Here is a 26,402-nt window from a genome sequence, read left to right on the forward strand (position 1 = left end):
TACAAACCATTCATATTCTTCTATTTTTGTTTTTTTTTTTATTTTCTTAATTTATTTAGTGTCCAATATATAGTTATATTAACTTTTTTTTTTTTACTTGAAACAAAACATAAGTGATATATGTGTTTTGAATTAAACTAATAATAATAATAAAAAAATTTCGTTAAAAAGCATATAAATAAAATAGCTTTAATTACTATTTATATAATTATTTAAATTGTTAAATAAATTAATCATACTTAACAATTTTGTTTTTTTTCTTATTATTTTTTTAAATGGTGTCATAATTTTGTTTGATTATAATAACATAGACGTCATAATGTAATAATGTTATGTGTAATTATTAAGTACAAATACGTTAATCTTAATTATCACTAATTTATACAAAGAGTGTAAAATAGAGTACAACAAAAAAAAGTATACTTAGCACTCCTCCATTATCGATAATCCAATTCAATTGAGTCACATCCTAAAATAACAATCTAGTGCAATGTAGTGTTGTGTTGTTCTTTTGTTCAGTGTAGTGTGTCCCATATCAAAATTACTTCCAAACTTAATACGCTACATTACCAAGTCCAAGGCCAAGGCCAACTGAAGTGCTTCAACATCGGTCCAAAAATGGAGAAACAACGTAAGCGCAGTAGGAGCACAATCAAGAAAAATCGAAAGAGGAAAACCGATGAATCCTGTACGCGCTACAATGGCGTCCACCTCCAATATGCCTCCGATTTCGACGCCCTCTTCTCCATTTTAGTCGCAGCCCTAGCTAATTTCCACAAACAACCATCTCTCCTACCCTTAATCAACAAAAGCTTAGCCAAACTCCGTCGCTCGCACATCCAAACCCCAATTATCTCTCTCCTTCCGACTCTTCTCGCCTCCAAGTAAAGAATTTCCCTTTCTCCTCTCACTGACTTTTTATCAAACAGTTTCCGGTCTTAATTTTTCTTTTCTTTCCTGAATTGCAGATACACCTCAATCGCGTCTTGTGGCGCAGACATTGTGGGGTCGGCATCGCTGTTGTCGCTGGAGATGAATGAAGAAATTGCTTCGGATAGTGAGACCGTAAAGGCTTTGGTCTCAGCCTTGGGGAGTCCGAAGAGGAGAGTTTTAATAGCGGCTTGTAATGCTGTTTTGGATGTTGGTACAACTTGTATTGGACGGAAACGGCTTCTGCATTTTTGTGCTCTTGAGGCTCTTATGTAAGTCTTTTCATTGTTGTGCTTTTTAATTCTATGAAATGAGATGTATATATGCAATGCATAGTTGAGTAGCTAATTTCAGTACTTTAGCTTAGAATTTTTTCTTTTTCCTTTCAAATAAAGAAACAAGTACACATATAGTATGAACATGACAACTTGTACTAAATGTCCACACTAGATTTTTTCTTAATCAAGCTGTGTGCTGCTGAAAATGATTCAAAAACAAATAGTAGTCTTAGTTTACTTTGCAGATGATGTATTCCTTAGGCATGAATTTGGTTTTTGATCTAAGAAATGATACAATTTTGTTAAGACTATTGTCAACGGTGTAAAGAAACAAGAGAGAGTTTCAGCAGTATTTTAGGCTTATAAAATGATGTCTATCAGACAAAACTTTTTCGTGGCTTTTGACATGGGAAAGGGAATTTGCGTTTTAGTTGGAGAATGCAGCAGAGGCCATTTTCCTCTAATGGTCTAAGATTTTTTATTATTCTCCCTCTCTCTCTCTCTCTCTCTCTCATATATACATATGTACCTCCCTCTCTCCAGATTTTTTTTAAACATTGTATGGTAGATAACCTATCATTAATTCAATTCCTACATATCTAAGTTTGTTATGTGCCAAGTGACATTTTGTTTGTCCTATTTTAATTTTTCTATACTTTCTCTTAAAGTGATACTTTTTCTCTCCCCTCTATACAAGCCTCCTTTTAAAAGGTGTTTTTTTTTTTTTGAAAAAGATCTTAAATCATTCATTGCAATGTAGGTTCTCGAGACTTCTTGTCACTCATTCGAGATTTGAATGTCTAGGTGACAATCATTCATTAGTTTACCATGTCATTTTTATATTTTAAAGGATTTTTTCACCAATCACTCTTTTCTATATGTATATGTGTTATGGATATTTATATTTCACCAGATTAATAGTCTGTCTCGTAAATTTTTATTGAAGTGAATACACACATATAAAGCTGCTACTTAAAGGATGCTGATTAACAATTAACATTTGCTACTTTAAATGTGCCTGATCTGGAATCGGGTGTCATTATGTTTGTGTGTTATTGGTAACATTATGTGCAATTAACTAGACAAAATAGCTTAGCAGTATCAATCTTATGATTACAAAAATTATTGTTGGTAAGTGTTAGAATATTACTTGTAAATTAGCTAGAAAATAGGGTCAATTGTAATTATTTTTTCCCTATTTTCTCTCATACTTTCCCATTTTAGTTTCTCCTAGGTTGTATAAATAATATGCCATTTACATGAATAAAACACACAATTCTATTCATCATTCTCTACATGGGATCAGAGCTTACTTAGGATTGTGATTCAAAATTCGAAATTAGGTTTAAAAAAAAATTAGGGTTTGAGTTAAGGGTTTCTTTTTCGGAAACCCTAGTTGGAGTGTGTGTTAACTCTCACCGCCCACATAGACATATTGGCCAACAGCCGATTAGCAAAACCCCGAAGTCTGGTAGTTAGAAACATTGCGCGTGGGCCCCATGCGCCACCACTTGCTGCCGCCCCAACTCCCCACGTGTCGGCACGTGTGGGTGCATCTGACCTTTTTTTCGGTGACAACCAGTTTTCGTCACTCTCCCGGCCCTTCCCTGTCCTCCTTGCATCTGTCTCCGGTGGTTCTTCTCATTTTGTGGTTTGATACTTTTGACTTTTTCATGTTTGGATGTTTTTTCTTTGGTGTTTGCTTTCTTTCTTTTCTCTTTCAATTTTTTTTTTTTTTGCTTTCGAGATTATGGCAGAGACAAAATCATACCCAAAATCAGTGGTTGTTTCTGATGTGGTACCCATGATGTCTAAAATCACGGACCATAAATTGATTGATTCAAATTATTTGAAATGGGGTTAGACAATTCGACTTTATCTGAGGAGTATTGACCAAAATGATCACTTGACTGATAATCCTCTCAAAGAAAAAGACGATTCAAGAAAAATATGGCTACGTGAGGATGCTCGCTTGTTTTTTCAAATTCGAAATTCTATCGATAATGAGATAATTAGTTTGATTAATCATTGTGAATTGTTTAAAGAATTAATAGATTGCTTGGAGTTTTTATATTCTAGAAAAGACAACTAATCTCATATGTATGATGTTTGCAAAGTCTTTTATCTTGTAGAGAAACAAGATCAATCTCTTATTAATTACTTTATGGCATTTAAAAAAACCTATGAAGAGCTTATTGTGTTACCGCCATTTAGTCCTGATGTGAAAGTTCAACAGCGCCAACAAGAACAGTTGGCTATCATGAGTTTTCTTGTAGGACTCTTATTTGAATTTTACTTTTCAAAGTAACAGGTTCTTTCTGATTCTGATGTCACTTCTTTACAAGATGTGTTTACTCGTGTTTTTTGCATAGAAACTACCTCTTCAACTCCTCTTAATAGCGTCTTGGTGAGTCGTAACAATTCTGCATCATGGAAAAACTCTACTCCAAGTGGATACAAATGAGGTAATTTACCAGGACCTAATAATCGAACACTAGATTCCGGGAGCATTATGTGCAATTATTGTAAGAAACCAGGTCACACCAAGTTTGAGTGAAGAAATTTATAGTTCAAAAATAAGCAAAAACACTCTGCTAATATTGCAAGCACCAGTGATGCATCTGACAATTTGATTCTTATTTTTGCAAATGAATTTGCCACATTCTCGAGATATCAGGATTCACTTAAGTCTTCATCTCCTTTTGTCACAGTGATTCAAGTAACTCTAATGCATGTCTTCTTTTCACATTGTGGGTCATTGATTCTGGTGCCATAGATCACATGACAGGTAATTCAGTATCTTTTCCACTTTTCAGTCTCATAGTCCCACTTCTACTGTTGCCTTTGCTGATGGATCACCATCTTCTGTTCTTGGATTTATTACTATTGCTCCTACACCTTTGCTCACTTTGTCATTAGTCTTACATTTACCTAATTTGTCCTTTTATTTGCTTTCTGTTAGTCAACTCACTCATAATCTATACTGTTGCTTCTCATTCTCTCCCGATCATTGTTTGTTTCAGGATCTTATGACAAAGACGACTATAGGTAAAAAACATGAATTTGACAACCTGTATGTTCTTAATTCACTTCCACCAATCTTTATTGCTTGTCCTGAGTGTTGCTTCTGCTTTTGAGGCTCATTGTTGTTTGGGCCATCCATCCTTTCCGTTTCTCAAGAAATTTTGTCCCTAATATAGTAATTTGTCTTCATTAAATTGTGGGTCGTGTCAATTTTCCAAACATCATCGTGTTATTTTGAGTCCTCGAGTCTATAGGCATGCTAGTGTTCTTTTTGACTTAGTTCATTCTGATATGTGGGGTCCTCCTATTTTGTCTAAACTTGGATTCAAATATTTTGTTTTTTGTGGATGATTATTCTCGTGTAACTTGATTATATTTAATGAAAACTCGTTCTGAGTTGTTTTCTATATTTTGTGCTTTTTGTGCTGAAATTCAAAATCAATTTAATGTGTTTGCTTGTATTTTGTGCTTTTTGTGTTGAAATTCAAAATCAATTTAATGTGTTTGCTTGTATTTTGCGAAGTGATAATGCCAAGAAATATGCATCTACTCAATTTCAATCATATATGACCTCTAATGGCATGTCTCATGAAGCTTCTTGCGTTGATACTGCATCCCAAAATGGTGTAGTAGACTGTAAAAACAGACACCTTGAAATTGCACGTGCACTCTTGTTGCAAATGCAAGTTCCTAAATCGTTTTGGGCTGATGCCGATTTCACAACATGTTTTCTTATCAATCGCATGACATCCTCTGTTCTTAGTAATGTGATCCTATTTAAAATTCTTTTTCCTAGTAAGTCATTGTTTCCAATTGCTCATCTAATATTTGGTGGTGTTTGTTTTGCTCCACATGTCACCAAATTAAATCCTAAGTCTTTAAAGTGTGTTTTTTATGGTTATTCTCGTCTTCAGAAAGGATATGGATGTTATTATCTCGATCTTAACAAATATCTTATTTCCATCGATTTTACTTTTGTGGAAAATACACTTTATTTTTTGTCTTCACCTACTCTTACTCGTCAAAGGGAGGATGATGATTTGTTGGTATATTATATCACATCTGCACCTGACACATGTTTTAACAAGTCTCTTGTTCCTCCACTTGCCTTGGTCACAACTCTTAATATGCATACCGCTCCTCCACCTAGGGGTGAAAATTGGTCGGTTATGGTCGGTTTTTACAATTTTATAACCGACCGGTCGGTTACACTTTTTATTTTACAAAAACCGTAACCGACCGTTTAGAAATTATAACAGTATAAAACCGACCGTATGGTTTTTAGCAATTTTTAGTGGCTTTTCAGTTTGGCGGTTTTTGGCGGTTTTGGCAGTTTTTTGGTTTAAGTATTTTTTTATTTCAAAATTCGAAATCGACCGCCATATCAAAAAAACCGAAACAGAAATCGACCGCCAAATTCGGTGATGACGTGGAACCGAAAATTCGGTTACGATCGGGTTGGTTTGATGGTCGGTTTCGGTTTTTCAGTTTTTAAGAACACCCCTACCTCCACCTCTCCCGCCTCCTGTTTCATATCCTGCACCTGTTTCTTCGTCATTAGATCCGGACCCCAGCTATGATCTTTCCATTGCACTACGTAAAGGTAAACGTTTTTGTACCTATCCTATTTCTTCTTTAGTTCCTTATAATCATTTCTCCCTGCTTCTTGTTCTTTAATTGTTTCTCTTCGGTCTATTTCGATACCTAAAACTGTTCGTGAAGCCCATCTCATCTTGGTTGGCCTGCTGCATTCATAGAAGAGATGAATGCTTTAGTTGCAAGTGATACTTGAGACTTGGTTAATTTACTTCAGGAAAGCAAGCCATAGGATGCAAATGGTCTTTATGATTAAAGTCAATCCAAATGGAATAATTGCTCGCTTAAAGGACCGCCTTGTTGCTAAGGGTTATGGTCCAACCTATGGAGTGGACTATTGTGATACTTTTTCTCCTGTTTCTAAATTGAAATCTGTTCGATTGTTCTTTTCCATAATAGCTACTCATCATTGGCCTTTGCATCAGTTCGATATCAAAAATGCTTTTCATCATGGAGACCTTTAGGAAGAGGTGTATATGGAGCAACCTCCTAGGTTTGTTGCTCAAGGGGAGTCATGGGGAGTCTGTTGTCTTCACAAATCTTTTTATGGTTTGAAACAAAGTCCCTAAGCTTGGTTTGGTAAATTTAATCAGGCTGTTAAGAGATTTGGTATGTTGAAAAGTAAGTTTGATCATTCTTTGCTCTATAAAAGATCAATTGCCGGTATTATTATTTTGGTTGTGTATGTGGATGATGTTGGAGATGATACTAGAGGTATCTCATCCCTTAAACCATTCCTTCATATGCAGTTTCACATGAAGGATTTGGGGGTGCTCAAGTATTTCTTGGGAGTTGAAGTTACTTGGAGTAAATAATGCATTTTTCTATCTAAAAGGAAGTATGTACTTGATTTGTTAACTGAGATAGAAAAATTGGGAGCAAAATCTTGTAGTACTCCAATGAATCTTGCTATGCACCTAACGAGTGGAGAACTATTTGAAGATCCTGAGAAGTATCGCAGATTAGTTGGAAAGTTGAATTATGTTATTGTGATTCATCCAGATATTGTATTCACAGTTAATGTTGTTAGTCAGTTTATGTCATCGCCAACAATTCGTCATTGGGCAGCCTTAGAGCAAATTTTGTGTTACTTGGAAGGAACACCCGGACGATGTATTGTTTACTAGGATCATGGGCACACCCAGATTGAGTGTTTCTCAAATATATATTGTGCTGGTTCCAAGGTGGATAGAAGATCCACTTCAGATTATTGTGTCTCTGTTGGAGGTAATTTGGTCTTTTGGAAGAGTAAAAGGCAAAATGTTGTGTCCAGATTCAGTGCAGAATCAGAATATAAGGCTATGACACAATTTGTGTGTGAGATTATGCAAATATATCAGCTTTTGGCTGAAGTAGGATTTCAGACTTTAGTACCAACAAAATTATTGTGTGATAATTAAGCTGTTCTTTATATTGCCTCAAATCCTGTGTTCGATGAGCGAACTAAGCACATTAAGATTTGATCTCCACAGGATTTGTAAAAACTAGAGAACAATTAGGAGACATTTTTACAAAGGCTTTGAATGGGACGCATGTTGATTATCTTTGTAACAAGTTGGACATAATTAACATCTATACTCTAGCTTGAGAGGGAGTGTTAGAATATTAGCTATAAATTAACTAGAAAATAGGGTCAATTGTAATTATTTCTTTTCCTATTTTCTCTCATACTTTTCTATTTTAGTTTCTCCTAGGTTGTATAAATATATGCCATCATGAATAATACGCACAATTCAATTCACCATTTTCTATAGTAGAGAAGTTGGAAGCATACATTTTTCTTTTATTTTTAGCATTCGTTTGATCCTTCTTATGTTTCATTTTGTGCGTCTGCTACTGATGATGTTTTTCATTTCTTATGTGCGATGATTACCAATGAGTCGTGAAATAACATTTGAAAACCTTGGTTAGATCGCAACATTATTTTTTCCCATATATTTTACAAGTCCTTCAATTTTTCTTTGGGGTATACTTTTTTCTTGTCTTACAAATAGTTATTGATGGAGAACAAAATATTTTAGGCTGATTTTTCCTTTTTTTTTTTGTAAAGAGGGCTGTAATTGTTTGATCCTTGATATATTGATTGATTAATATGCATTGCTTCCTCAATGTTTATGTTCTTATTTGAATTAGAATTTTCTTCTATGATAACCACTTGACTATTTTGGTTTGTAAGTTTGATCATTCACTTTACATTCCTTAGATTGAGATTCTTGCAGGTTCCCAAGTGTTCAACTACTTCAGTTCCTCTATGCTTTGCAGAGAGGAAGAGTTTCTGTATGAAGGTTGGATGTAAGGGTGATGAGCTTTCTGTACTACTTCTCAATGGTGCAATCAACCTAATAAACATGTGCAACATTGAACAACTGGAAAAAATTCCAGGAAAGTTGTCTCAATCTTTCTTGGCCTCTCTAAGGAATCTCTGGGAACAAGTTCATAGCCAAATGTTTTCCTGCAACCCTATGAAATTCAGCCAAGTGGGACTCTTTAGTAATAGCTACATTAAAGTAGAAGATCTAGCAGAAAGCATCTTTAGGCTATCCATTAAAAATGATTGTCATTTAATCAGGCCTCTGCCATGTGAGATGGTTCAAAGATATATTTTTGATTCGAATGGGTCCAATTTTAATGATTTTGTGTTAAAACAATGGGAATCATCACCCATTTTTTTACGGACTCTTTCCAATGCTTCAGTTGAGAAGGGTGAAATTTTCTCTCCGTTCCTACAATTTCTAAATGCTACCAAACCATTTCCCTCTTTCCTTTCTTCTATCCTTAAAACTATGGTATCTTGTATCCCGATTGCTTCAGATGAACTAGACATTCTAACTTTCTTGAAGGAGGTAAAGGATAAATTGGGTTGTCCTATAATATACCAGCAAGACATAAGGGTTCTGAGAACAAACAGAGGTTTGCAAAGTGAGGAGCATTTCTTCAACTTTGTTTCAAGCTCTCCATGTGCAGAGGTCAATATTTTAAAATGCGAAGAGGCCTTTAAAGAGGGTTACACAATTGCTTTACGTGGCATGGAATTTCGCTTTAAAACTATCGCTGCTATTGCGGATGAATTAGCATCTATGTTTGGTCAGCCATCAGTAGGTGCCAATATGTACTTGACACCACCAAATTCTCAGGGCTTGGCATGTCACTATGATGATCACTGTGTTTTTGTATGCCAACTTGTTGGGAGTAAGCAATGGAAGGTATTCTCTCAGTCAAACAAGCAGTTACCTCGTTTGTATGATCCTCTTGAGAAAGCTGACTGTCCAGTAGCTGGATGTGAACTTTTTTCATTGAGTGAAGATGATGTTCTGTATATTCCCAGAGGCTTTTTTCACGAGGCCTGCACTGAAACTGGTTCCGGGACTGCTGGATATTCCTTGCACCTGACTCTTGGTATTGAGGTGGAGCCACCTTTTGAGTAAGTAAAAGTTTAGTTATGGTTTCCTTTTGATCTCTGCTACCTAGTGCCCTGCTTGTTTTTCTTTATTCTCTTTATCTTACTAGTTTTACCATACTCTTATCTTCTTGAATTTTATATAATGAAAGAATGTGGTTATCTGTGTCTCAAGATTTCTTTTCATTTTTCTCTTTTTAATAAGATTTGATCCTTTTCATGCCAAATATTTTTAAAGTTTCTTCAGCAAAAAGAGATGTATATTGGAATTTTAAAGTTTTGCTGCCTAAGATAGAGCAAGGGTGCCAGCCTGTCTTAATCTTATGCAAAGATTTTATATATTAATGTTTTGTTAATTTTTCTTTTGAGAGATCTACCATGATTTTTTAGTGCATTCTCGAACATATTGTTAATATGATAATTTTAAATGTCAGTTATCTTCTAAATTGTTCTTCCTGAGCACTTGTGTGTGTGTTTTCTGCATTTGGTTGACTTACGTGATCAAAACAGTGCTGAAGCACCTGTTGAGCCATGCATGACTGGTGGGGTAGACATTGCGTTATCACATTGTGGAAATAGTATTCTAAAACCAACTATTTTAGGAAAACAAATGCACTGACGCTTTTCAGCATGGAAAACTTTTCCTCCAATTATATAGTTCCATGTGATTGTGTTGGTGACATATATGATTTCAATGTTATGTGGAACAGTATGATTGGTTTTAAAGTTTAAGTGTGCTGGGCACAATTGGTGAAAATAGAATGGGTGTTGACTAGCAGAACATGTACAATAGTATTGAAGATCTACTGCTGTTTGCTTCATCAAGAATTGAGACTTGATTTTATCTTCCTAGGATCATCTATTATAGAATGCCATTTTAAAATTCTGTACAAATGTCTATCTATCTATATAGTAGTGATGGTAGAGAGGCCTATTCAATCTCTTTCCACAAACTAGTTACCAGCTCTTCTCTTTAGTGAAGTATATTGTACTAATGATTTCTCTTTCTTAGATTTATATAGAGATTGGAAGTTTGTTTTGTAGGTTTGATTCTTGTATTTTGTTGGTTTTGTTTTGTTTTGGTCGCTACTGGTTTTAGCATAATTTATGCTAAATCTCTTGTAACCAAGGTTTTTGATAGACCACCATTGACTTACGTGTATGCGCATAAAAGGAGCAAGGGTAAGAAGGGAATAGCAACAACATAGTGGCCTTGGTTTTGCGTGTGAAAGGGTTGTTATATGAGTTTATTTTGTGTGTGGGTGAGGTGCACCGTACTCGGCTAGTCTTTAGAATAAAAGGGACTTCAGTATTCTATTGTGTGTGAAGTATTTTGTAAAGGTTTTGTAACCTGTTTGGGAGAGAATAGGGCTCTCGACCTCCCTGGTATTCAATATCAGATCAGGCCATTTTTCCTAATTCTTCTCTTTAATTCTTCTTGCTGCTATAGTTATCAATTTGACAGGAAATACCTATCAAATTGGTATTAGAGCCTCGTACCAAGATGGGACCAAAGAAGGACACTTAGATAGAGGTGTTGGAGGAGAGAATTGATGCTGTTCAGGCAGAATTTCAACATGAACTCAAAGAGTTATGGTTGAGCTTCAGAGGTTACCCGAGGAATTAGAGGCAAGGCTGGACAAGAAGATTGATCAGCTGTTTGGCCAGCTTACCCAGCTGATACAGGGACCGAAAAGAGTAGAGGCAACGACGAACATTGTCGATCGTAATCGAAAGACAGTAGAAGGGAAAGAGTCGACCCATTCATCCAATCGGTCTCCCACTGCTCACGATAGTGCAAACACCCCTCCAATTGCCAACGTCATGTCGCTGATGGTTTAGATGGTGCCTCCACCTGCAGCAACCGCGAGTTCCGTTCCTCCTGTCGCTTCGGCATCAACCAAATTGCAATGCTTTAGCCACCTGCACAAGAACAATTACTGCCCGCCTTGAATGAAGCTTCTGCTGGTCTCCTGGGACAATCCCGACGAATGGATCTATCGCTAGATATTTCCTCTTCACTTAAATGACCGAGCCGATGATGTTGGAAATGGCTATTGTAGGGCTTGATGGCGATGCTCTCACCTAGGTTTAATGGGAGAATCGGAGGCGTCCGATTACGTCATGGGCAACTTTGAAGAGTTTGCTCCTGTTGCGATTTTGTGCGGCGCCAATGGGGTCCATTGCCTCTGGGTCCATCACGGATGAGTTTCTCTCCATTATGCAGATCACTTTTGTCAAGGAGTATCGCATAAGGTGGGAGACAATGGCTTCTCGGGTACTCGAACACATATTGGAGGGTAGTTTTGTTAAGGGGCTCAAGAGAGAGAATAAAGACCCACTACATATTCTTCAACCTCAAGGTTTGGCCCAAATTATGGAAATGGCCAAACGAATTGAAGAGGGGCAACAGTTATCTGTCACTGGCCCACCACCAAAGGCAGTAACGGGCAAGCCCAATCTCAGCCCAATAACCCCATAGTCACAAGCCCATTCCTTGCTAAATCGATTTCATCGACTCTAACCATCAAGTTGACTTCTTCATCAACATCGGGAATTAGCGTTTCAGAACCAACTACTCCGTTTGGCACTCGTCGGATGTTTGAGGCTGAATACCACGTAAAGAGAGCTAGAGGAGTGTGTTTCAAGTGTGACAAATAATATCATGGAGGGCATGAATGTGAACAAAAATTGCTCCAGGTGATGTTGACTATGGATGAGGAAGAACCAGAGGTTCAAATTGAGTCCCCACCTCCTAATCCAAATTCGCCAAGAATGGTGGCCACGGAAGAAACGCTTGTAACGTTGTCGTTAAATTCATTGGTGGGCATTTCTTCAGCTTGTACAATGAAGTTGGCGGGTGACATTGGGAAACAACTTGTCACTGTTCTCATCGATAGTGGGGCAACTCATAATTTCATCTCCTTGGACATTGTTGCAGCCACTAGTGCCCCTAGCACAACCACCACTTGTTATGGGATTTATTTGGGTACTGGCGGTAAGGTTCGAACGGAGGGAATTTGTGCGCAAGTGGAGTTAGATTTGGGAGCTTTGAGAATAGTGAATGATTTCTTTCCCTTAGAATTTGGGGGGTCGGGGTTGGGTGATGAAATATTGCAAATCAAGTGGTTGGAGACTTTGGGTAATATGCAGGTGAACCGGAAGTCGATGGTGATAAGGTTCGATATGGGGGGTAGATGGCTGACTTTACAAGGGGATCCTAGCCTATGTAAATCTCCAATCTCACTCAAAGCTATGATTTATTCAGTGGAGCATGAGGGAGAGGGATTTTGGGTTCACTTGGGAGTTATGGAGTCAACCAAAGATGACCGGGAGCAGCCAGCAATGGCGCTAGCAGTAGCCGCTTTAATACAGTGATACGAGCTAGATTTTTCGACTCCAACAGGCTTGCTGCCTAGTAAAGCTAGAGAGCATTCCATCATCTTACGACAGGGAGCATGACCCATCTTGGTAAGGCCCTATCGCTATGCTCAAGTGCAAAAAGATGCGGTTGAACAATTTGTTCGGGGCATGGTACAAACAGGGATCGTTCAACCTAGCACAAGTCCATTTTCTAGTCCTGTTTTACTAGTGAAGAAAAATGGAATTTGGAAATTTTGTGTGGACTATCATGCTTTGAATTGTGAAACAATGGCTGCTATATTTCCAATACCTGTGATCGATAAAGTCCTCGACGAATTACATGGGGCAAAAGTGTTTTCCAAGTTAGATTTGAAGTTTGGGTACCATCAGATTCAGGTGGTTGCTCGTGATGTTGAGAAGACGACGTTTCGTACTCATGATGGACATTATGAGTTTCTTGTCATGCCTTTTGGCCTTACTAATGCTCCTGCAACATTTCAAGCCGTCATGAATGATATGCTTCGGGACTTTTTGCGAAAATTTGTTTTGGTGTTCTTTGATGACATACTTGTTTACAGCCAGTCTTTGGAGGAGCACTTGCGTGATTTCGAGTTGGTTTTAGCTCGGTTACAACACCATCAACTCTATGCTTATTGTTAGAATATTAGCTGTATATTAGGTGTAAAAGAATTAGGGTAACTTGTATTTAGTAGTTTCCTATTTTGTTGGTAGTTTCCTATTTCCTAGTCTCCTAGCTTTGTATATAAATATGTACTATTCTATGAAATAGACACACAATTCGAATCACTATTTTCTACATGGTATCAGAGCATTGTGATTCAAAATTCGAAATTCGAAATTAGGGTTCAAAAAAAAAAAAAAAAAAAAAAAAAAAAAAAAAAAATTAGGGTTTGAGTTTAGGGTTGTTTTTTCGAAATCCTATTTGGAGTGAACATTGTTTCTCACCGCCCACATGTGAGGACCGCCCCGCCCGCCGATCTACCAACCCCCGAAGTCCGGTCGCCGGATTCCTCGCGCGGGGGGCTCACGCGCCGCCTGAAGCTTCTGCGCGTGGGGCTCACGCGCCGGCGCGTGGAGGCGCGTGTGACGGCGCCTTCGACGGCGTTCTGTTGCCGATTCTTCACTGGGTTCTTCTAAGCCCACTCGCATCTGTTCTAGGTTGTAATTCGGTATTTGTTTGTCTTCTTCGTGTTTGGGTGTTCATTCTTTGGTGTTCTTTTGTTCTTTTTCTCTGTCTTTGTGTTTGCTTTTGAGATTATGGCAGAGATAAGATCAGATTCAAAATCAGTTGTTGTTTCTGATGTTGTTCCCGTAATGTCTAAAATCACGGATCATAAGTTGATTGGTTCGAATTATTTGGAATGGAGTAAGACGATTCTACTTCGTATTTGAGGAGTATTGACAAAGATGATCACTTGACTGACGATCCTCCTGAAGAAACAAACGATTCAAGGAAAATATGGCTCCGTGAGGATGCTCGCTTGTTCCTTCAAATTCGAAATTCTATCGATATTGAGGTAATTAGTTTGATTAATCATTGTGAATTGGTTAAAGAACTAATGGGTTACTTGGAGTTTTTGTATTCTGGCAAAGACAACATATCTCGCATATATGATGTTTGCAAAGCTTTTTATCGCGCGGAGAAACAAGATAAGTCTCTTATGAATTATTTTATGGCTTTCAAGAAAACATATGAAGAACTTAATGTGCTATTACCGTTTAGTCCCGATGTAAAAGTTCAACAAATGCCGCCAACGAGAACAGATGGCTATTATGAGTTTTCTTGCGGGACTCTCATCCGAATTTGACTCGCAAAGTCACAAGTTCTCTCCGGTTTCGATGTCTCCTCTTTACAAGATGTGTTTACTCGTGTTCTTCGCACAGAGACTACCTCTTCAACTCCTCTGAATAGCGCCTTGGTGAGTCGTAATAATTTCCGCACCGAAAGAAACTCTACTCCAAGTGGATTTAAAGGAGGTAATTCACAAGGACACGATAACCGCACACCAAATTCTGGGAGCATCATGTGCAATTATTGTAAGAAACCAGGCCACACCAAGTTTGAGTGTAGGAAGTTACAATTTAAGAATCGACAACAACACTCTGCCAATATTGCAAGCACTAGTGATGCATCTGACAAATCGGTCCTTATTTCGCCGATGAATTTGCCAAGTTCTCAAGGTATCGTGAAACACTTAAGTCTTCATCTTCTTCCGTCACATCGCGATTGCCGATTCGAGTAACTCTAATGCCTCGCCTTCTTTCCAAATCCTCAAAATGGGTCATTGATTCTCGGTGCCACGTATCATATGACAGTAATTCCCGTCTCTTTTCCACTTTTCGCCTCACGGTCCCACTTCGTTGTCACCTTAGCCGATGGGTCAACGGCTTCGTTCTTGGATCCGGCACTATTGTTCCTACACCTATGCTATCTTTATCATCAGCCTTACATTTACTCGATTTGTCCTTTAATTTGCTTTACGTTAGTCAACTCACTCGTAATCTAAATTGTTGCATCTCATTCTTTCCCGATCATTGTTTGTTTCGGGATCTTATGACGAAGAAGATTATTGGTAAAGGACATGAATGCGGTGGCTTGTATGTTCTTGACCCACTTCCGCCAACCGCTATTGCTTGTTCGAGTGTTGCTTCCGCTTTTGAGGCTCATTGTCGTTTAGGTCATCCATCCCTTCCTTTGCTCAAGAAACTGTGTCCCCAATATAGTAGTTTATCTTCGTTAGAATGTGAGTCATGTCAGTTTGCCAAACATCATCGTGTTAGTTTGAGTCCACGTGTCAATAAACGTGCTAGTGTTCCTTTTGAGTTAGTTCATTCGATGTTTGGGGTCCTTCTCCTATTTTGTCTCAACTCCGGATTCAGTATTTTGTTACTTTTGTGGATGATCATTCTCGTTTAACTTGGTTATATTTAATGAAAAATCGTTCGAGTTGTTTTCTATATTCTCGTGCTTTTGTCTTTGAGATTCAAACTCAATTTAATGTATCTATTCGTACTTTGAGAAGTGATAATGCCAAAGAGTACATGTACTGCTCAATTTCAATCTTATATGACCTCTAATGGCATGCTTCATGAAACTTCGTGTTGATACGGCCCCTCGAATGGTGTTGCGTAACGTAAAAACGGACATCTTCTTGAAACCGCACGTGCTCTCTTGTTTCAAATGAAAGTCCCTAAACCTTTTTGGGCCGATGCAGTTTCCACGGCATGCTTTCTTATTAATCGCATGCCCTCCTCTGTTCTTAATGGTGAAATTCCATTTAAAATTCTTTTTCCTAATAAGTCATTATTTCCGGTTGCTCCGCGAGTATTTGGTAGTGTTTGTTTTGCTCGCGATGTCCGTCCATCCGTCACCAAATTAGACCCTAAGGCACTAAAGTGTGTCTTTCTTGGTTATTCTCGTCTTCGTAAAGGGTATAGGTGTTATTGTCCACGATCTCAACAAATATCTTGTGTCTATTGATGTTACTTTTGTAGAAAAGACACCTTATTTTTCATCTTCCACTACTTTTACTAGTCAGGGGGAGGATGATGATTTGTTGGTTTATTCTGTCACATCCTATGCGCCTGCTCCATGTTACGGCGGGTCTCTTGTTCCTTCACCGCCTCGGTCGTCATCCCCACAATGTCTACACCTCCACCACCTCCACCACCTCTACCACCTCCACCACTCCCTCGGCCTCCTATAGTGTACACCGGGCGCCCCCTCCTCCACCTCCCGTTTCATGTCCCGCACTCCGCATCTTCGTCATCGTATCCGGACATCTCAGATGATCTTCCCATTGCACTACGTAAAGGTAAACGTCAATGTACTTTTCCTATTACTTCTTTTGTGTCTTATAATCATCTCTCCTCTTCTTCTTGTTCTTTTATTGCTTCTCTTGATTCTATCACTATTCCTAAAACTCGTTCGAGAAGCGATGTCTCATCCCGGTTGGCTTGCCGCAATGATAGAAGAGATGAATGCTTTGGTTGCGAATGGTACTTGGGTCTTGGTTGATTTACCTTCGGAAAACAGGCCATCGGGTGTAAATGGGTGTTCACGGTTAAATTCAATCCGGACGGCACAGCTTGCTCGCTTAAAGGCCCGTCTTGTTGCCAAGGGTTATGCTCAAACCTATGGAGTGGACTATTGTGATACTTTTTCTCCGTTGCTAAACTCACATCCGTTCGACCGTTCATTTCCATGGCGCCTACTCATCATTGGCCTTTGCATCGGCTTGATATTAAAAATGCTTTTCTTCATGGAGATCTTGAGGAAGAAGTATATATGGAGCAACCTCCGGGTTTGTTGCTCGGGGGAGTTAGTGGCGAGTTTGTCATCTTCGCAAATCTTTATATGGATTGAAACAAAGCCCTCGTGCTTGGTTTGGTAAATTTAGTCGGTCATTGAGAAGTTTGGTTTGTTGAAAAGTAAGTCAGATCATTCTGTGTTTTATAAAAGATCAACTGTTGGTATCATTTTGTTAGTGGTGTATGTTGATGACATCGTTATTACTGGAAATGATACTGAAGGCATCTCATCCCTTAAGTCTTTCATTCACACCCAGTTTAACACGAAAGATTTAGGGGAACTCAAGTATTTCTTGGGGATTGAAGTTACTCGGAGTAAACAAGGTATTTTTCTGTCTCAAAGAAAGTATGTACTTGATTTGCTAACTGAGACAGGGAAATTGGGATCAAAACCTTGCAATGCTCCAATGAATCCAGCTGTGCATCTTACACGTGATGGGAAACCATTTGAAGATCCTGAGAAATATCGCAGGTTAGTTGGAAAGTTGAATTATTTAACTGTGACTCGTCCAGATATTGCATTTCCAGTTAGTGTTATCAGTCAGTTCATGTCTTCCCCAACAATTCATCATTGGGCAGCATTAGAACAAATTTTATGTTACTTAAAAGGAGCACCAGGACGAGGTATAGTTTACAAGGATCATGGACATACCCGTATTGAGTGTTTTTCGATGCGTATCAAGTGCTCCAAGGTAGATAGACGATCCACTTCGGGATATTGTGTATTTGTTGGGGGCAATGCGGTCTCTTGGAAGAGTAAGAAACAAAATGTTGTATCTAGATCCGTCGAATCGAATATAGAGCTATGGCCCAGTCCGTGTGTGAGGTAATATGGATTTATCAGCTTTTGACTGAATTCGGGTTTAAGACTTCTATTCCAGCAAAATTATGGTGTGATAATCAAGCTGCTCTTCATATTGCCTCGAATCCCGTATTCCACGAGCGAACTAAGCACATTGAGATCGATTGTCATTTTGTTCGTGAGAAAATTCAACAAGGTCTGATCTCCACAGGATATGTGAAAACCGGAGAACAACTAGGAGATATTTTTACAAAAGCTTTGAATGGGGTGCGGATAGACTATCTTTGTAACAAGCTGGGCATGATTAACATCTATGCTCCAGCTTGAGGGGGAGTGTTAGAATATTAGCTGTATATTAGGTGTAAAAGAATTAGGGTAACTTGTATTTAGTAGTTTCCTATTTTGTTGGTAGTTTCCTATTTCCTAGTCTCCTAGCTTTGTATATAAATATGTACTATTCTATGAAATAGACACACAATTCGAATCACTATTTTCTACACTTATCAAAAGAAGTGTCTGTCTGCTCAAGCAAGTTTTGAGTACCTTGGTCACATCATCTCTGCTCAAGGGGTTTCAGCTGACCCTAGTAAGTTGGAAGCCATGGTAAATTGGCCTGACCCGCGATCAATTAAGGAGCTGAGGCTTTCTTAGGCTCACAGGGTATTACCGAAAGTTTGTCGAAGGCTATGGAAGTGTAGCTCGGCCCTTGACTGATCAATTGCAGAAGGATGCTTTTGGGTGGACATCAGAAGCTCAAGAAGCCTTTTTACAACATAAGGAAACAATGTGCGTGCCTGTCCTTGCCCTCCTAGATTTTTCAATGTCGTTTGTGCTGGAAGCAGATGCATCTAGTTCAGGATTGGGCGCTGTGCTCATGCAAAAATAGCGGCCCATTGCTTTTTTCCGTCAAACCTCATGCTCGCCCCAAGTCCGTTTATGAGCAAGAGTTAATTGCTATTGTCTTAGCCCTTCAGAAATGGCGCCCGTATTTATTGGGTTGCAAGTGTCTGGTGCGGACTGATCAACTCAGTTTGAAATATTTGTTGGTCACTTCGGAACATTAAAAGTGGCTGACTGAAATTTTGGGCTACGATTTCGAGATACAATATAAACTTGGTCTTGAAAATAAGGCAGTGGACGCCTTGTCTAAAGTTCACAATGAGGCCCTCCTAGCTGTGATTTCGGTTCTTAATGTCATTTCTATACCGTAGTTGCAGGCTCACCTTTCTACAGATTCGACCCTCTCCAAGGTGATTCAACATTTAAATTCCAGGCGTGATTGTGGTGGTTATTCGTTGGTTCATGACTGTCTCAAGTTCAAAGGCAGCTGGTTCTCCACAGTCATCTCCTTTTATCCCTTTGTTGTTGCGAGAATACCATAACAGTAATGTTGGTGGGCACTCCAGGGTTTTTAAAACTTTTCAGTGCGTGGCGGCTGATCTATATTGAACTGGAATGAGACGTGATATTCAGAAGTATGTGGCTGAGTGTGCCGTTTGACAACAGTGCAAGTATTTAGCCCAATCTCCAGCGGGTTTGCTTCAGCCCCTGCCTATTCCCGAGCAAGTTTGGGAAGATATTTCACTTGATTTCATTGAAGGGTTGCCATTTTCATATGGTTTTGATTCGATCTTGGTTGTGGTTGATCGTTTGAGCAAGTATGGTCTTTCATTCCTCTCCGCCATCCTTACTCGCTATCACCGTAGCTGCTGTGTTTGTTAGAGAAATTATCAAGTTTCATGGCATTCCTCGCTCTATTGTCTCTGATCGGGACAAGATTTTTCTCAGCCTATTTTGGAAGGAATTGTTAAAGTTGCAAGGTACTGCCTTGAAGACAATTACAACATATCACTGCCAGTTTGATGGGCAAACCGATGTGGTCAGTCCTTGGAAACGTACCTCCGCTGCTTTGTTAGTTCCAAGCCCAACCAGTGGTCTAATTGGCTTCCATGAGCTGAATATTGGTACAACACGTCCTACCACTTAGCGGTTGGCATGACTCCATTTCGAGCCTTGTTCCATCGTGTGATCCACCTCCTCTCCTCTGCTTTGATTCTACCCACACGCTAGTTTCCGCAGTAGTACAAACTCTTCAGAATATGGACTCTATTCTGGATTTGCTGAAGCAAAACCTCCACCGAGCACGACAGAAAATGAAGGCTTAAGCTGACAAGAAGCGTCGCGATGTTCAATTCGCAGCGGGTGACATGTATGTGAAATTGAGACCTTATCGACAGCGCTCTGTTGCCAAACGTCGTAATGAGGAATTAGCACCTCGTTACTTTGGTCTTCCTGTTCTAGCTTGGGTAGGTGCTGCTGCCTACCGTCTTCAACTCCCTTCAAATGCAAATATTCATTCTATGTTCCATGTTTCACTTCTCCGAGCTGCTTTCGGTCCACACAAGCAGGCTACTACACTCCCTCCGGGACTTACTGCAGAATTGGAATGGCTTTTGGAACCTGAAACGGTGCTGGATATCCATCCTGGCACGCATAAAACCGCTCCCCAAGCTCTTATCAAGTGGGCCAACTTGCCTGAATTCGAAGTCACCTGGGAGGATTTTCGTACCATTCAAGAGCAGTTCCCCCACTTCCACCTTGAGGACAAGTTGCGTCTTTTGGCGGGTGGTATTAATAGACCACCATTGACTTATGTGTACGCCTGTAAAAGGAGCAGGGGGTAAAAAGGGAATAGCAACAGCATAGTGGCCTTGGTTGTGCGTGTGAAAGGGTTGTTATATGAGTTTATTTTGTGTGTGGGTGAGAAGCACTGTAATCGGCTAGTCTTTAGAATAAAAGGGACTTGAGTGTTCTATTGTGTGTGAAGTATTTTGTAAAGGTTTTGTAATCTGTTTGGGAGAGAACAGGGCTCTCCAACTCCCTGGTATTCAATATCAGACCAGTCCAATTTTCCTAATCCTTCTCTTTAATTCTTCTTTCTGCTATAGTTATCAATTTGACAGGAAATACATATCAGTTTTCATTCGCCAAAAGGGAGGGTTTTCTATAAATAACGGGTGGGGGGCAAGTCTAAGACAAGTAGCCTCCATTCTCTTCTTCTTCACAAAAAGTATATTGTACTAATGTGTTAGTTAATTTTTCCACTATGAATTATAAATGTGATTTTCTGGAGTCTGGAATTTTCTAGGACACACCAAAATAAAAAATCAGAAGTAGTCTAGATGTAATCAGTAAGCACTAAGAAAGGTTTAACCTACTTGTCATTCTTTTTGGTGGGGTGGGAGAAGAGATGAGTAGAGAATACCATTCTAGTACTGTGTTTAAAACTAGCTTGGGATTAGAATAAAACAATCTTCCCACAGAAATAAAACCCCAATTAGAGGATTATTTAACAGACTGTATGAGACCACAAAACCGAATATACCAACGAAGAAGAGGCCCACTTTTAAGTTTTCCTTTAAAAGAAAAACTTTAATTTAGTATTAGCAATAAATTTGATTAAACTTTCTATACGTGCAAAGTTTGATGTTTCAAAATTTTGTATATATAATTGTAAACTGCAATTGACATTGATAATAAGAAACAACAATATCCAAACTCCAATTCAAACCACACAGTGATTCTCTTACCAAAAAAATGAAAATAAAATCACACTGATTGGTAGTTGGAGAGAGAGTACTAGTGTAGTATTAGTGTGTAGTTGCATTAATGTGTAGTTATTTAAAATATTGACGTTTTCAATTTCATATATAATAACTTGCAAAAGAAATAACGAAGTTATATATGTACACAAATTTTATATATATTTAATCAAAATTTGGGGTCTTTTATAATTGAAAATACTTTTCCTAATCTTAGGTCGGCATCAAAAAATAGGATTATGAGGATAGTTTTAATCTTATCTCTAATTCTACCCACCAAATTTATAAGGTAGTGAGTTTGGTGGGTGGGAGAAAGGATGAGGTTAGGATATATTAGTCAGTACTTAATTTGGCTGTGTCTTGGAGTTGATTGTTTTTTTAATAGGTGAAGTTAGATAGCAAAATTCTACTTGGAGTAAGTGCAATAAGAGAGCTCCAGCATCGAAAGCTGTAAACAACTTCCAATATTCTCTAGTTAATCTTATTTGATATTGTCTTTCTTTGAAGTAAAATATTTAAGTTTCTATTAGAGGGGGTGACTCATAGGTGAGAATCTTTCCAACCACAGAAAGCTAAAACGCTGGTTATGTCATTGGAGACTTTTGAAACCACAGATAAAAGTGTTAACTCACAAGTGCTTTCATATGAGAAACTTCCAAAATCACTGTTATAGTTGAAAAGTAAATATCATATGTATGTATAACTACTGTACTAATCAGTATTGGACCCCATTCAGTGTATAAGTAGAATGGTTACAAGTGATATATTAATCAGATTTTGTCGTGTAGAAATTGTTTGCTATAACTAATGGCATATAGATACATAATATTACCAATTATTATCAATGCTTCAGTTGATGCTTTTTTTCTTCTTCTCTTTTTCCCTTTTTCAATCAAGTGACAACCTTGTCAATGGCTTGTAGATTTGATTGTGAAGGAACTCGTGTGCATACAACAAATGACCTATAATTTGGGTGAATTCCACCTAATGATAGATATCGATTTGACGCCTATATCATTGGTGGTACATTTCAAAGATTTATTGTGCTTCAAATTCTTATTTGATTTGTGGGGGCAGGGAATCATTTTTTTTTTATTACTATTAAAGTTTTAGCAATCTAGCTTCTATCTCACCTGTATATATTTTTGTGCTTATGTGGTTCTAATTTAAGTTTTTCTACTTTCTAGTGTGTATTTATTAGCTTATCAAACTTACAGTTTACATAAATTATTGGAAAATTTACCTGACAATCAATTTGCTTGTGGGTACCCTAATAATAAGTAGGGAATTACCTCCTGAATTAGAATTTCAGATACAGAAACATGCACCCACGATGTAAATATAGGGTAGGATATGAGTATATGTATACTCTTCCCTACCCTACTGTATATACATATATATTTTTGCTCATTAAAATTATTTTACATATTAATCTTTATTTTCATATTTAAACATAATTCATTCATTATAAAATTAAAAAAATAATCTTATTTTTAACTTTAATGAGTATTTCAATATTATATTGGAGTTTTTTCATTTTTACACTTTAAACTAGTTTTGTTTGTATTTTTACAAAATTCTACATAGAAACTCCTATCGCAACTAGCGCTGCAATCTAAATTGCAACAAAAAATCGTATAGAAACCCCTATTGCAACTAGAGCTGCAACTACTTTAGAAACCCAAACTGTAAATTTGAAAAAAAAGTTAAAAAAATAGTATATGGGTTAATTCCCTTATTATATTTAATATGAATTTTTTCAAAAAGTTAATTATAATCTTTTCATTATAATTTAATGAACATTATTTTGGCTGATTGATTTGTGTCATTTAGTACATCAATCAAAGGATAAAGAAAGTGTTATTGTGTTGTTTGGATGATAGAGATTTTAATAGTGTCAGAATTGAATTAGATGTCGTTTAATGAATATTTTTAGTTTGTTTTTATTATTGAAATAAGTTGCAATTAGAAAATAAAGATCTTTTATAGGTTATTTCTGAAACAGTGAAAAGTTGAGAAATTCAGAGAATCATGATTGATGAACTAAGGCTGTTTTTCTTTTGATAATATTATTATGTGTTAAACTTCTGATTTTCTATCATATTTTGATTTTGACTATTATAATTATAAATTTTGATATGGATTTAGACTTTGATTTTTAAGTTTAGAAGGCTTTCACATTGCGTATTGATTTTGGTTATTATAGTTACATTGAATTTCTAAATTTAGTTCTGAAAAAAAAAAAAGAATTTCTAAATTTAGGATTGGGTACCTAGTCGCAAAAAATAATACCGTAAGGCAGGTAAGGTAAGAGCATTCTTTTACTTGTTAAAGTCGTGAAATAGGCATATTCTACTTAAACCCTACCTGTTGAGCATTTTAACATTAGTGAAATTTTAATTCTGGTGACCATACTTTTATTTTTTGGCTGAATTGGTAACCATACCTTTTAAGGATGCACTCCTACAATTCATGTGAGAAGCTGCAAGTATGGGAGCTTATGATGCTAGACAGAAAGACAACTCTCTGGACCTCTTGTCTCTTTTGAATAGAAGATGCTTATTGCATGAACGTGTCTTTATTTGGCATAACTGCATACGTGTTTCATTAACTTTCATTAAAGATGTGTTGCATGTATATGGGGTTCCTCAGTGTGAAATTTTGACATCCTAAGTTCATTGTTTTATTTACACTTGCAACACAGGTGGGAAGGATTTTTCCATGTAGCACTGTGGAATTGGAACCTAAAGAAAAGGCAACATTGTTCTGGTTCTGTCTATGATGTGGGTGTGGCTTTGTTACATGCAGCAATTGGGCTGATTGGTGATTCTGATACTTCGTTTCGAAAGGCTTGTTTGGTTGCTGGAATTTCGTCATCGGCATGTTCCAGTGATTGGCATAATTTGAACCTGGAAATTTTTCACTGTTTGGTTGATAAAATCGATACTGGATCAAAGTTTTCTGAAGCCTTAAGTAAAGTGGAACATGCCCTTCAAAAAAACGAAGATCCCTTTCAACGGATTAGATGGCTCCAGATTTTGGGTGACAAAACAAATGAAGGCCTTGATTGTTACATGCCGTTTAGGGAAATCATGAACTCGTTTCCATTATTGGCTCAAGACATATACGAGATTGAATGTGTATTCATGCAGATAAAATCTAGGTTTTGCTCTCAGATAATATTCGAAGATGTAAAGCAGAGCTATAAGAAGCTGCTTGAAAAGTACAAGAAAGTCAGAAAACAATATAAGAATGGAATGATTTCACTGCATTATGGATCATGATTATTACTTTTTATCTCAATGTCCATGATTAGTTACAAATTACTAGCATTTTATTAGCACAAGTCTCATCATGGGAGAGCATAGAAATTTGAATTAAGAGAATCGCAGGGACAATTAAGACAATTTATGCCTTTATAAGAGATATATTACTAAATTCCATCAATTGCTACAAATATGATCTTTTAATAATAATATATAGTATCTCTTTATTATATTACTTAAAAAGGGTAAAGAGAAGTCTCTCTTTCTCACTCTGATATCCAACTTATATACTATGGCATGGGATGTTTAGGCGTTGGAATTGGATGAGTGGTGGCTCCATGATAATCAGTATGATACACTAATTCATCTAAGTTGTCACTGCTATCATATTTAACTGTCACAGGGTTTCCTTCGGCTGTGGGTTTTTTCCTGTCTTCTGTAACCTGCATTAAGAGAGAACCGTTTTTGGTTTGTTAGGAAGAAAGTTAAGCTTAACAAAACTGAAAACTGGTTATGAGAAGACATTCATCTTTAAGAAGAAAACTTTAAACTTTCTGAAAAAGTAAATGTATTCACAAATTACATTCAACGACTCAGAAAAACCCACCTCGATCTTACTTTGCATGATGGATGATGGCACCCCCATTTTTCTAGTAATAAAAGGTGTTGTTATTGGGGGAGAAAGAGAAACCATAGAAGATGGCGAATAAGAGCTGTTGAGGGAGGAGAGATATACAAGTGCTGTCAAAACGCAGAAGCAAATGATGCCTAAACTTCTCATCGTCTGGTATTGTTGGAAAAAGAAGAGTACACTTTCTTCATGAAGGCTAATATGGTGGAATACCAGCCATTTATATACTAATGAGGATTGCACAGCATGAGAGAGAGAGAGAGAGAGAGAGAGAGAGAGAGAGAGAGAGAGAGAGAGAGAGAGAGAGAGAGAGAGAGAGAGAGAGAGAGAGAGAGAGAGAGAGAGAGAGATGAATTATTGATGAAGGGGGAAGAAAAAATGTCAGCAAAGATTAGACAGGTTTCATGCTAGTGGTTTCTGTTGTTGATTTAAAAGAAGAGACTTTAGAGCAATCCCAAACATTAAAAGGTATGGCATCTATTTGGCCTCCTGCATTTGGCAGTTTTGGATCAGTTTGGTTCATAGATTAGGCATAGCCTTACACTTGTTTTTTTTTCAAATATGTTGTTCATACTTTTTTTTTGTTCAATTATTTATTGTACGTATTCTGTGTCTCAAGTGTTAAAGAAAACAAAATTTAATTTATATTTTATATATATATGGCCATTTATCCTAGTTCTTTTATTATTAATTTGGGGACTTTTATGTATGCGTTTGTTTATATAATACAAACATAACAGAAAATTTTATGTAATCGCAGAGGGGTTTATAAGGTGTTTGTTCAGTAACACAATTGTTACCACTGCATTACTTTTGTACATATTCACTATGGGTTTCTTGTGATTTCACGTGAGTGTTCCCACGTCAAACAGAACCACGCATCACACAATAATTGATTTATGTTTTGTCCTTTATCATTTTGGACACTACTATTAATTTATCATATTATAATTGTTTAAATTAATAACGTTTATTAGACATGTAAGCTTCACTACATCACAATAAACTCATTCTATTTTTTTTTATTATTATATCTATAATCTCTATAAAAGTGGTCAGTTTTTGGGCTTTCAGATATTAAATTACCAAAAAGTTTTGATCATATACAAAACATGTGATTTTTTTTAAAACTAAATTATGTGTTATACGTTGAATGTTTTGGTTTGATTCACAAATAAAAC

The 26,402-nt window shown here is 37.4% G+C and overlaps 2 protein-coding genes across 2 annotated transcripts; one reads left to right on the top strand and one right to left on the bottom strand.

Moving 5' to 3' along the window:
* The first annotated feature begins 370 nt into the window (after positions 1-370).
* Positions 371-24,647, top strand: LOC115725266 (uncharacterized). Its single transcript, XM_030654722.2, has 4 exons — positions 371-884; positions 969-1,202; positions 8,032-9,249; positions 24,029-24,647. The coding sequence occupies exons 1-4, from the start codon at positions 619-621 to the stop codon at positions 24,606-24,608; spliced, it is 2,298 nt and encodes a 765-aa protein (XP_030510582.1). The 5' UTR covers positions 371-618; the 3' UTR covers positions 24,609-24,647.
* Positions 24,648-24,717: 70 nt separating this feature from the next.
* LOC115725267 (uncharacterized) lies at positions 24,718-25,788 on the bottom strand. Its single transcript, XM_030654723.2, has 2 exons — positions 25,198-25,788; positions 24,718-25,033 (listed from the first exon to the last, which is right to left on the bottom strand). Exons 1-2 carry the CDS (start codon positions 25,369-25,371, stop codon positions 24,881-24,883), a joined length of 327 nt encoding a protein of 108 aa, XP_030510583.1. The 5' UTR covers positions 25,372-25,788; the 3' UTR covers positions 24,718-24,880.
* Positions 25,789-26,402: the final 614 nt, after the last annotated feature.

Source organism: Cannabis sativa, chromosome 6 (assembly GCF_029168945.1).
Source record: "Cannabis sativa cultivar Pink pepper isolate KNU-18-1 chromosome 6, ASM2916894v1, whole genome shotgun sequence".
Lineage (NCBI taxonomy): Eukaryota > Viridiplantae > Streptophyta > Magnoliopsida > Rosales > Cannabaceae > Cannabis > Cannabis sativa.